General features: G+C 46.1%; 1 protein-coding gene across 1 annotated transcript in view; it reads left to right on the forward strand.

Moving 5' to 3' along the window:
• LOC132397544 (uncharacterized) overlaps positions 1–12,286 on the forward strand; it is a 215,824-nt gene that overhangs the window by 150,248 nt on the left and 53,290 nt on the right. The window contains exons 48-49 of the mRNA XM_059976370.1: positions 3,845–4,117; positions 4,596–4,868. Coding sequence (XP_059832353.1) covers positions 3,845–4,117; positions 4,596–4,868 — 546 coding nt within the window. The remainder of the gene's footprint in view (positions 1–3,844; positions 4,118–4,595; positions 4,869–12,286) is intronic.

Below are 12,286 nucleotides of genomic sequence, written 5' to 3' on the forward strand. Positions count from 1 at the left end.
AGTGAAATTGAAAGTGAGTCAGAAGTTGAAACAGACTCTTTGGGAAATCCAGAAGAAAAAGAAGAAAAGAAGGAAGGGATTAAAGGAGACATAAAAGATATCCTGATATATATAATCAATGAATTAAAAGTTATAAGAACACATATGGCGAATTAATTTAAAGCTATAAGAACAGATATAAGAAGCATACATAATACACCTGACAATATGGTGGAAGAACAAAAGAAGATGGATAATAAAGTTAAAGAATTGGAAGTTAAAGTAGAAGAAAACACAGAAAGAATAGAAAAGATAGAACACGATAAGCTTGCCTGGACAGCAGAAAGAAAACGGATGATGGAAAAAATGGATGTGCTTGACAACCCTAGTAGACGAAATAATATTATAATTGTTGGTCTTATGGAAGGTACAGAGGGAGAAAATCCAATAAAATTCTTTCAAGAATGGATTCCGGAAATTTTGGTAATGAAAGAAGGAAGTCAAGTAATTGAAATTGAAGGAGCACATAGAGCTTTAAGACCACGACCTCAACAAGATCAAAATCCGAGATCAATTTTGATAAAATGTTTAAGGTATCAAGATAAAGAAATGATCTTGAAGGCAGCTACTCAAGGTGCTAAAAAGAGAAATGGGCCATTGATAGCAGAAGGGAAAAGAGTTTTTTTTTATATCCAGACATAAGCTACGATCTGTTGAAGAGGTGGAAGGAATTTAATCCAGTTAAAAAATCTTTATGGGAAAAGGGCTATAAATTTTTATTGAGCTATCCAGCAAAATTGATAATTTTCCTGGATAATGGAGGAAGAAGATTCTTCATTGACTACCGGAAAGCAGTGGAATTTGTACAAGAATTACCTGATGCCCATGAAGAGGACTAAAGAATTATTGAAATGAAATGGACTAATGATGAAGACTGAAATAAGGTTGGACCTGATGGACATTTATAAGAAAAAAGAAGGGTCGAGGAGTATTAATTGAGAGCAGAGACATTAATTTTTTTTCTTTTCTTTATTGATATATTTTTCTTTTTTTTGCGGGGGAGCTGGGGGAGCTCCTGATCGATAGCTGCGAGTTTCACGTGTACAATCATGGCAATTGCCATTACCCGTAAAATGGGGGGGGGGGGTAATGTTGTGTTCTTTTTATTCGCCACATTAGTGGGGGGTATTTTGTTGGTTTTTTCCCTTATATATTAGTTATCTTTTTCCTATTTTTCTTCTTCTTTGCCTGGATGATTGGGGAGAGACTCATAGCAACATGGGGAATTTTAAAGAATTCCCAAAGTACTATAAATGATTAATTTACTTAATTTTTTAACTTTTAATATTCATGGAATTAATGGACCTGTGAAAAGAAAAAGAGTTTTAACATATATTAAGAAAATGAAAGGAGATATAGCTTTTTTTTTTACAAGAAACACGTTTAACAGAAAGAGAACATAAGAAATTAAAGAGAGATTGGGTTACAAAAGATAGGATTAAATACATAGGTCCTTTGAAGATAAAATTATAGTAATTGGGGAAAGTAAAAAATAAATATCAAATTATTTTGAACTCCATGGAGCATGTGGGGATCCTCCGATATCCAGGTAATCTTTCTCTTCTTTCTTTTTTCTTTCTTTAGATAAGGGTTAAGGAGGGAGGGTTAAGGGGAGGGGGGAGGGTTAATATTATCTTTCTTACTATTTTACTACTACATTTATTCTTTGTCATTTCTAAAATTTAATAAATAATTATTTTTTTAAAATCACTCTGCTACATACTTCCTTATTTCGGGGCTCACTCAACTGCCAGTTAGCATGATTAACTGAAATCAACGCTGAGACTAAAAACCTCTCTTCCCTCTTCTGACAACAGCTCCAATTTATGACTTTCCCCCCACGTTCTTCTATTAACCTGTTTTCTTCCTTTATAACTCCTCCTGGACTCAGTGGTATAGCTACTGAAACTCCTGTACCACCTTCCTGATGGGAACAGCAAGAAGTGAACATGGCCTGGATGGTGGGCGTCCCTGTTGATGGTTTCTGCTTTCCTGCGACAGCACTACGTATAAATGTGCAGAAGAGTGGAGGTATCTTTACCCGTGATGGACTGGGCCATATCTATTTCCATACCAAGCTGTGATGCAACCAGTCAATATAAACTCCACTGTAGAAAAATGCAAAAGTTTTGGATGACACGCTGAATCTTCACAAACTTCTCAGAAAATAGAGGTGATGCCAGGCTTTCTTTGTAATGGCACATATGTGTCAAACCCAGGACTGCTCCTCGGAAAACTACAAATAATTTAAAGATGCTGACCCTCCCCGCACCTGATCCCCATTGAGGATTGACTCATGGACCTCGGTTTCATCTGGTAGTAAATTATTATTTGCTTGGCCTTGCCGATGTAGAGTGAGAGGTTGTTACCGTGCCATCACTCACCAAGATGTTCAATTTCCCTCCTCTCAGCTGATTCGTCTTTGACTCAGCCAACCAAAGTGATTTTGTTAGCAAACGTAAATATGGCATTGAATTTGTGCTTATCCACACAGTCATAAGCATAAAGGGAATGGAACAGGCGAATAAGCCCACAGACTTGTGGTGCACTTGTGCTGATGGAGATTCTGAAGGAGATATTGTTGCCAATTCAAGTTGACTGGGTTCTGCAATTACAGAAACCTGAAAAGTCTATGGAAAAAAAAGGAAACTCCATTAGTGTTCTTACAGTAAGATTAATGTACACAAGTTTAACTCAGTACAAAGCATGCCTCTTGGCTGTAGATGCATACCATTCACCTGAAGGTTGATAAAAAGGAAGTGGTACTAAATTGGGATGGATGCAATTCATCAGATCTCAGACATCTGAGATCTCTCTCCACTGATGCTTAGACTTAGCAGCCAAACTAATCATCAGTTTCAGCAATCAAAGTTGGATGTGGATGCTTCCATTTGAAAGGAAGCCAAGGTAAGAAATATAATAAGTCTTAAGCTGTAAAAAAGAATCACCATTCGCCCACCTGTTTAGATCATGATATATTTCTGGCACTGAACAATGGTCTGTTTACAGGACAGGCCTTCCAAATAACTTTGCTCCAGCATTACTTTTGCACATTGCCTGGGAGCAGAGGGAGTGCACGGGGAAGTTTGATGACTCTTTGCATTTACAATTAGTGATATAGTTGACCTGGACTATCAAGAGCCTGTTTGTGAACCAAGACACATAGTATAGTCTCTGTCGTTCAGGAGCATTACTTAGGCGATGGTATAGAAAGTAGCTAAGAAGTGCTTTAGTTGTGCAGCAAGTATGCATTTAAGGGGTAGCTTTTGAGATCACAGCTCAGAATCAGGATCAGGTTTATTGTCATTGACGTATGTTTGAAATTGGTTGTTTTGTAACAGTACAATGGTTGAAAGCATTAAAAAAATTACTCTGAGTTCCAATGAAAATGAATTAAATAAATAGTGCAAAAAAGGTATATTGAGGTTGTGTTCATGCGTTCATGGACCATTCAGAATTCTGATGGTGAAAGGGAAGAAGTTGTTTCTTAATATTGAGGGTGTGTCTTAAGTCACCTGCAACTCCTTCCTGGTGATAGTAATGAGAAGAGGGCATGTCCAAAATGGTTAGCATTCCTAATGATGGATGCCACCATTTGAGGCAAAGCATTTTGAAGATTTCCTCAATGGTGGGGAGACGAGTGCCCATGAAAATGGGTTTGGATGCAGAAGTACAATGAAAACTTACCACCATCTGTTTTACATTAACCATCAAATCTGAGCTATTCTCAGTTCATAAAATACATCTATCACCAGCAATTGGTTTTCAAAGATAATCAGCAAAATTAATTTATTTTCCCCAACAGAACCAAACGTAGTGAACAGCCTACAAGTTGACTATGTTGGCACTGACTCCATAACACTGAATTGGGAACAACCAATAGGATATAAAGATGACTATCGCTATCTGGTAGTGACAAAAACAACTTCAGAACCTGCCATTATCATTCAAAATGAAACTGTAAAATTTGAAAATGCTACTGTGAGCGGTCTGACCGCTGGAACCAACTACACCTTCACCGTTATCACACTTGTAGCCAATGTCCAGTCTGATTCCAGAGAAGTATCCAGCTACACAAGTAAGTACAGCAGAAGGTGGCTTCCCTCTATAGTAAATTGTATAAATCATTAATTTCCACTGAAGAACACAAGATCAAAGTCCTGAACACCTCTTCTCAATCTTATTAAATGTGTGTCACTTTGATATTCTGTCCCATTCCTGCTCTGAGCTTCACTGCAATTGTGCTAGAAACCAAAGACTGAGATCCCACGTTTAGCTTGCGGTATCGACGTCCTCCTTTCAGTCTGACCTATATCATTCTCTCTGCAGATGCTACCGAATCTGTTGCAAACTTCCTGCCATTGTTTTTACTTCATGTTTTGAGTGTTTTTAATTGTATAATCCTTGCAACTACTCCTTATCAATTTAACTAAATTCAATATCTTTCTCATCTGCTGAGATGGTCCTATTCTGTGATGAACATAATTACCTTACACCACGTTACGTTCTGTGTCTGAAACCTCCTGGAAAATCCCATCATTTCTTTCATCCCACAGAACCTGTACAGATACCAGAAGCAAACATCAGTGTTAGCAGCAATGGGACAGTGGATAGATTGTCTGTCTCCTGGATTCCACCACCTGGAAACGTGGAGCTGTTCTTTATCACTCTTCAAGGTGTAAATTATACGTCAGTACAAACAGTCAGCAGTAGAAATTCCACATCTGTAACTTTCACTGATCTTCGACCTGGTCGTGTGTACAATGTCACAGTGATTACAAGCAGTGGACCCTTCAATGTTACCTCTGCCAATGTGCAGGGTATAACAGGTATGTACAAAGTGTGAAGAACAGTTTTAATTGAATTTCTTTTGTATTAGAAATGATAAATGTGGAACACGTTCTTAAGCATTGACTGCCAGGTTTGAGACATGAAATCACAATGATTGAAGAATTTGATCTCCAGTATTTCACTAACACTGATTGTTTGACCCCAATTCAATATTTAATTATTGGGGATGGGGATGTTGCCAAGCAGAATAAATCCAACATACAAGCTGGAGGAACTCAGCAGGTTGGGCAGCATCCGTGGAAACGAGCAGTCAACGTTTCAGGCTGAGACAATTCATCAGGACTGAAGGAGGGGGGGGGGCAAGGGCGCTATAAAGAAGGTGGGGGGAAGGTGGAAAGGAGAAGGCTGTTGGGGGTCAGGTTAAAAACCAATCAGGAATGATCAAGGGCTGAGGAGGGGCAGCAGCGAGCAGATAGGCAGGAAAGGTGAAGAAGGAATTAAAGGTGAAAGCACTGTGTAGTAGAAGAAGGCATAATCATCAGAGAGGTGATGGGCAGCTGGAGGAGGAGGCAGAGTGAAACTGGGATGGGGGAAGGGAGAAGGAGGGAATTACCGGAAGTTGGCGAATTCAGTGTTCATGCCAAGGGACTGGAGACTACCCAGACGGTATATGAGGTGTTGCTCCTCCAACTTGATTTTGACCTTATCATGGCAGTAGAGGAGGCCATGTATGGACATATCTGAACGGGAACGTGAAGCCAAGTTGAACTGGGTGGCATCCAGGAGATCCTGTCTGTTACGGCGTACAGAGCAGAGGTGCTCATCGAAGAGGTCCCACAATCTGCGTCGGGTCTGACCGATGTAGAGGAGGCTGCACCGGGAGCACGAGATGCAATAGATTACCCCAACAAACTCACAAGTGAAGTGTCGCCTCACCTGGAAGGACTCTTTGGGGCCTTGAATGGTGGTAAGAGAGGAGGTGTATGGACAGGTTAGCAATTTTGCTTGCAGGGATAAGTGCCAGGTGGGAGATCCGTGGGGAGGGACGTATGGACCAGGGAGTTGCAGAGGGACTGATCCCTGCAGACAGCAGAGACGGCTAGAGAGGGAAAGGTGTGCTTAATGGAGGGGTTGTGTTGAATGTGGTGGAAGTTGTGGAGCATAATATGCTGGATCCGGCGGCTGGTGGGGTGGTAAGTGAGGACAAGGGGACCTCGGTCCCTGTTGTGGTGATGGGATGAGGGCCGAACTGCGGAAAATGGAGGAGGTGAGGGTGAGGGCATCATTGATGACAGCAGAAGGGAAACCACGATCCTTAAAGAAAGAAGACATTTGAGATGTCCTTGAACAGAAAGCCTCATCCTGGGAGCAGATGCAGCGGAGGCGGTGGAACTGGGAATAGGGTATAGCATTTTTGTATTTGGCAGGGTGAGATCACCTCTCTCATGATTCTGCCTTCTTCTACTATGGTCTGCAGTTTCTTGAGCAGAAGGGAGGTTAGGGAGGGCTACAAAGTGCACAGTCTTGGAGAACTGTTGTATCACGGTGAGGACAGTAGGAACGGGAGCTCTGCAAGGAACGGAAGGGAGAGACAGGTTAGGGCTGGTTGAAGATGGTAAGGTGGGTCGTGTAATGACCCGAGGAATGGGGTGACCGGTCTTTTCTCTCAGACGCTCTCGAAGTCGATTACCTAGCCTAGTGGCTAGAGAGACCAAGGAGACCAGGCTGTCCGTGTCATCCTCATTTCAGAGATGAAGGAGGAACAGACCTCTGGCCGGTTGACCCAGATCGCAGTGGCCCATGCTCAGGCATCCCCTCATAACAATCCCATGACGACGCAATTTTTGACCTTTCCGAGCTCTACGTACTTGGTTGTTTGTTAAAAACCAGAGCATTGTAGTAAAACGGCCCAGCATTTCCCTAGTTCCCCAGGATAAAATGTGAGTTTATCCACTCTGGAAGAAAGAAGAAGTATGTAAATCATTGTTTAGATACAATCTACAAAGAGATGTAGAAATTCTAGAATCTGAAACAAAAGTACAGCATACAGTTTCATCAAACAGTTACAAAGGTTCATGAAATGTTATCTTTCATGGTAGGGGGTATATTTGATGCAACTTTATAGCATGTTGGTAAGACCACACTTGGAATGATGCAAACAGTTTTGTCCTCTGCACTTGTGGAAGGATGTATGTGCATTGGAGCAGTGCAGGGAAGGTTCACGTGGATGATTCATAAAATGAAGGGAATAACATGAGAAGAATGGTTAATAGATTTAGCCTGTGTTCATTGGAGCAGCAGACGTAATCTTGTGGGAACACGTAAGTTGCTGAGAGGCTGTTAGACCTAGAGAAAGTACCTAGAACTTGGGGATTGTTTTAAAATAAGGGAGCTCTCATTTTTGACTGACAGGAAGAGACATTTCTCTTTTGAGAGACTGCAGAGACCTCTAGAGATAGAGCTGTATTCACTCCAGAATGACAGATTTTTAAGTAATATTAAAAGTTATAATAATCCAGCACTCTCAATACTGTATGTGTGCCACACCAATGGACAGACTTTCTTTTCTGTTGTATGTTCCTCCTCATAGTAGTCCACCCAACATACTTTATTTCACCTTTTTAGAAGTGACACAATAATATAATAAATTACCCAGTGAGGAGACAGGTTTAAAGGGAGTACAGGAACTAGCGGCCTGGTGACAAACCGTGAGAACAGGATACCGGTGAGTCCAGAGTGAGCATGGAAAATTGTTCCTGCATGATATTAAAGTGAGCACAGGAATGGGGTCTAGAGAATTTTAAGGAAGCATAAAATATGCTCAATCAGTTTTGTGGGAGTGTGATGCACCATCAATAACTCTCAGAGCCGTGAGGCGAGATATAGGCTTTTATCGGCTGGAAGAAAGAACAAGCAGCAAATGACCACCACACTACATCCTGGAGACTGAGGCCGGGGCTGTGTCTCCAATCGCCTTTATACCGGGGTCCATGGGAGGAGCCACAGGAGCAGTCAGTGGGGGGGGCGTGTCCAGACAGGTATATGTAGTTCACCACATTCACCCCCCCCCCCCCTTTGTTTTAAAAGAGAGTCCCCATGGGGCGAAGTTTCTTACAGGTTAAGTCTAACAGGTGGTCGAATCTGTCGCTGCGATCTACGTAGCACCGGCTGTGATTGCACAGGAGCCGGTGGTGATTGCACCGGAGATGGTAGTTGCGCTGGTTCTGCCTGACTGGAGGTGTCAGCCGTCTAGGCATCAGTGATCCCTCATGTGTGTGCGAGGCGCCCGGTATGGGAGTATTGTGAGGAGTCTGTGTAGGGCTTGGTGTGTGCGGTGTCACCTCGGGTACAGGGTTCATAGTTACCGTGCAGTGTTTGGGGTAGTGGTCTGCTGCTCCTGCGGGCGCCAGGTCGCGGACGGAGACCGTGTCCTCCCGCCCATCAGGTAAGACCACGTAGGCATACTAGGGGTTTGCATGTAGTAGGTGAACCCTCTCGACCAGCGGGGAGTATTTATTGCTCCGCACATGTTTCTGGAGCAGCTCTGGCCCTGGGGATGTCAGCCAAGCCAGTAGGGTGGTCCTGGTGACAGACTTCCTGGGAAAAGAAAATAGGCGCTCATGAGGGGTGGCATTGGTGGACGTACATAACAGGGAGCGGATAGAGTGGAGTGCCTCGGGGAGGACCTCCTGCCATCGAGAGATCAGCAACCCCTTTGACTTAAGGGCTAAAAGTGTGGCCTTCCACACTGTGGCATTCTCCCTCTCCACCTGTCCATTACCCCAGGGATTATAGCTCGTGATCCTACTAGTAGCAATACCCCTAGCCAGCAGGTACTGGCGCAGCTCGTCACTCATAAAGGAGGACCCTCTATCACTGTGGATATAGCAGGGATATCTGAACAGAGTGAAGAGCTGGTGCAGGGCTTTTATGACGGACGTGGCAGTGGTGTCGGGGCAGGGGATGGCAAAGGGGAACCGCGAGTACTCGTCGATAATGTTGAGAAAGTAGACATTGCAGTCGGTAGAGGAAAGGGGGCCCTTAAAGTCAGCCCTCAGTCGCTCAAAGGGGCAGGTGGCCTTGATAAGTTGCGCCTTTTCAGGACGGTAGAAGTGTGGTTTGCACTCAGCGCAAACTTGGCAGTCCCTGGTCATCGTCCTGATGTCCTCAAGGGAGTACGGCAGGTTCCGGGCTTTCACGAAATGGTAAAGTCGGGTGACCCCAGGGTGGCAAAGATCTGCATGGAGGGCGTATAGCTGGTCGAGCTGTGCGCTGGCACACACTCCCCGGGATAGGGCATCAGGGGGCTCATTGAGCCTTCCAGGCTCGTACAGGATATCATAGTTGTAGGTGGAGAGTTCTATTCTCCACCGCAAAATTTTATCATTTTTGATTTTGCCCCGCTGTTGGTTGCTGAACATGAACGCAACTGAGCGCTGGTCGGTCAGCAAGGTGAACCTTTTGCCGGCGAGATAGTGCCTCCAGTGCCTAATAGCTTCCACTATGGCCTGGGCTTCTTTCTCCACCGCGGAGTGCCAAATTTCAGGGCCTTGAAGGGTACGAGAAAAGAATGCTACTGGCCTGCCTGCCTGATTGAGGGTAGCAGCCAGCGCGAAATCAGAGGCATCACTCTCTACTGGGAAGGGAATGGTCTCGTCCATCACATGCATCGTTGCTTTGGCAATGTCCCCTTTAATGCGGCTGAAGGCCGCGCGGGCCTCAGCAGAGAGGGGAAATGTGGTAGACTTGACCAGGGGGCGGGCCTTGTCTGCGTAATGGGGGACCTGTTGGGCATAATAGGAAAAGAAGCCCAGGCACCGCCCGAGGGCTCTGAGAGTGGTGGGAAGAGGGAGTTCTAACAGGGGGCGCATACATTCGGGATCAGGGCCAATGACCCCGTTCTCCACAACATACCCAAGGATAGCGAGTCGGGTGGTTCCGAACACACACTTGTCCCTGTTATAAGTAAGATTCAGGACTTTGGCCACTTGGAAAAATCGTTGGAGGTTGGTGTTGTGATCCAGCCAGCCGTGACCACAGACGGTGATGTTATCCAGGAACGGAAATGTAGCTTTCAGTTGGCACTGGTCCACCATCCGGTTCATTTCCCTCTGGAAGGCAGAGACACCATTTGTGACACCGAAGGGGACGCGCAGGAAGTGATAGAGCTTGCCGCCCGCCTCGAAGGTGGTGTAGGGGTGGTCTTCCGGGCGGATGGGGAGTTGGTGATAAGCGGATTTCAGATCTATGGTTGAGTACACCTTGTACTGAGCTATCTGGTTGACTATATCTGCGATGCATCAAGTTGCGTGAACCTATTGATTGTCTGGCTATAGTCCACGACCATCCTATTTTTCTGCCCAGTCCGAATAACAACCACCTGGGCCCTCCAAGGACGTGTGCTTGGCTCAATGATCCCCTCCCTGAGCAGCCGCTGCACCTCCGACTGAATGATGGCCCTGTCCCCCGCGCTGTACCTCCTGCTTTTAGTTACCACAGGTTTACAGTCAGGGGTTAGGTTGGTGAACAGCGGTGGGGGAGGGATTTTGAGGGTGGAGAGGCTGCAAATGGTGTCAGTAGCACAGCTGTCAGCATGGTGCTGGGTGGGATGTGCAGGTCAGTGTGTGTATGTGTGGTCAGTAGTGGGGTATATGATGAAGTCCCACAAAACTGAGGATTCCTGACAGTGAGTGGTGGGAGGGGCCCGTCATATGCCATAGTCACACTTTTGAGGTGGCTCTGGAAGTCCAGCCCCAGTAGCACAGGCACTCACAGTTGAGCCATGACGAGTAGCACAAAGTCCCGATATTCTCTGCCTTGCACCACCAATGTCGCTACACAACCCACCCAGATGTCTGTGGACTGCAACCCAGAAGTCATGGTGACCCTCTGGCTTACCAGCCATGTCACGAGTCCGCAGCGTTGCACCGTGTCCGGGTTAATAAAACTCTCAGTGCTACCCCTGTCAAACAGGCAGCTAGTCCTGTGCCCCTCCGCCAGGATGTCCATCGTTAACCTTGCAAACTGGTGTGGGGCGCTTTGGTCGAGGGTTATGGAGGCCAGAGTTGAACCGCCATCTTGGTGCCCGGTAAGCACCCGTGGATCGGGGCGGGGTGAGGTGGCGCCGACAAAGATGGCCGCCCCCCTGTCACACACAAAGCGGCAGGCAAGATGGCGGCCCCCATGCCTCACATGAGGCGGGCAAGCAAGATGGCGGCCCCCATGCCTCACACGCGGCGCTGCCCGACCCCGCTCATGGTTTAGATTTACAGACCTTGGCAAAATGGCCCTTCTTTCCGCAGCTGAAGTAGATAGCTTCTCGGGCCGGGCAGCGTTTTCGGGAGATGCTTTTCAAGTCCACAGAAGTAACACTGCTCGGACTTGCGACTGGCAGCAGCTGTGGTCGGTTTCGGGGAGTTTGTGGACTCGTGACTGGCAGCAGAAGTGGTGGATTCACTTGCGGGTGGCGGGTCTGCAGTGTCCACGGAACCGGCAGGGGATTGTGCGGCTGGACAGTGTCAGTGTTGTGCAAAGCAGCCTCCAGCATGTTGGCCGTCTCGATCGCCGAGCGTAAGGTAAGATCGGCATTTTCCAGCAGCCGCTGGCGCATGTACACTGACCTGGTCCCCGTAACGAAGGCATCTCTTACCAGCAGCTCCGAATGTTGTTCCGCCATCAGTCCCTTGCAGTCGCAAGCCCGCACAAGTGTCTGTAGGGCTTGGAGAAACTCCCCACTCGACTCAACGGGTCACTGTCGCCGTGTCGCTAAGCGATGTCTTGCGTAGATGGTGTTCACCGACCGCAGGTACAGTCTTTTGAGGGCGTCCAGTGCCCCTTGGTAGGTCAGCAGGTCTCTCATAAGGGAGAATACTTTCGGACTTACTCTGGCTAGGAGGATTTTGTACATTGTGGCAGGCTCAGTCACTGGAATCATTTCCAAGTATGATTGAAAGCATACAAGCCAGAGTTCAAAGGCAAGAGCTGCTTCTGGAACTTGGGGGTCCAAGTCGAATTTTTCCGGATGTAAAATACTCTCCATGTTTTAAAACTTCCAGCCAATAAAATTGATGCACCATCAATGACTCTCGGAGACGTGAGGCGAGATATAGGCTTTTATTGGCTGGAAGAAAGAACAAGCAGCAAATGACCACCACACTACATCCTGGAGACTGAGGCCGGGGCAGTGCCTCCAATCGCCTTTATACCGGGGTCCGTGGGAGGAGCCACAGTCTGTGGGAGGAGCTGGAGGAGCCACAGGAGCAGTCAGCAGGGGGGGTCATGTCCAGACAGGTATATGTAGTTCACCACAGAGTGTGGGGACAGGGATCCAGTAAATTTGAATGGAGCATTAGAACAGACTCAATGAATTTAAGGGGACTTCAAGAACTGGAACCCCAGTAGGCTTAAATAGAATTTGGAGAATAAAACCAAATAGTCCAAATGCCAAAACATTCCA

This window comes from Hypanus sabinus, chromosome 7, assembly GCF_030144855.1.
Source record: "Hypanus sabinus isolate sHypSab1 chromosome 7, sHypSab1.hap1, whole genome shotgun sequence".
NCBI classification, from domain to species: domain Eukaryota; kingdom Metazoa; phylum Chordata; class Chondrichthyes; order Myliobatiformes; family Dasyatidae; genus Hypanus; species Hypanus sabinus.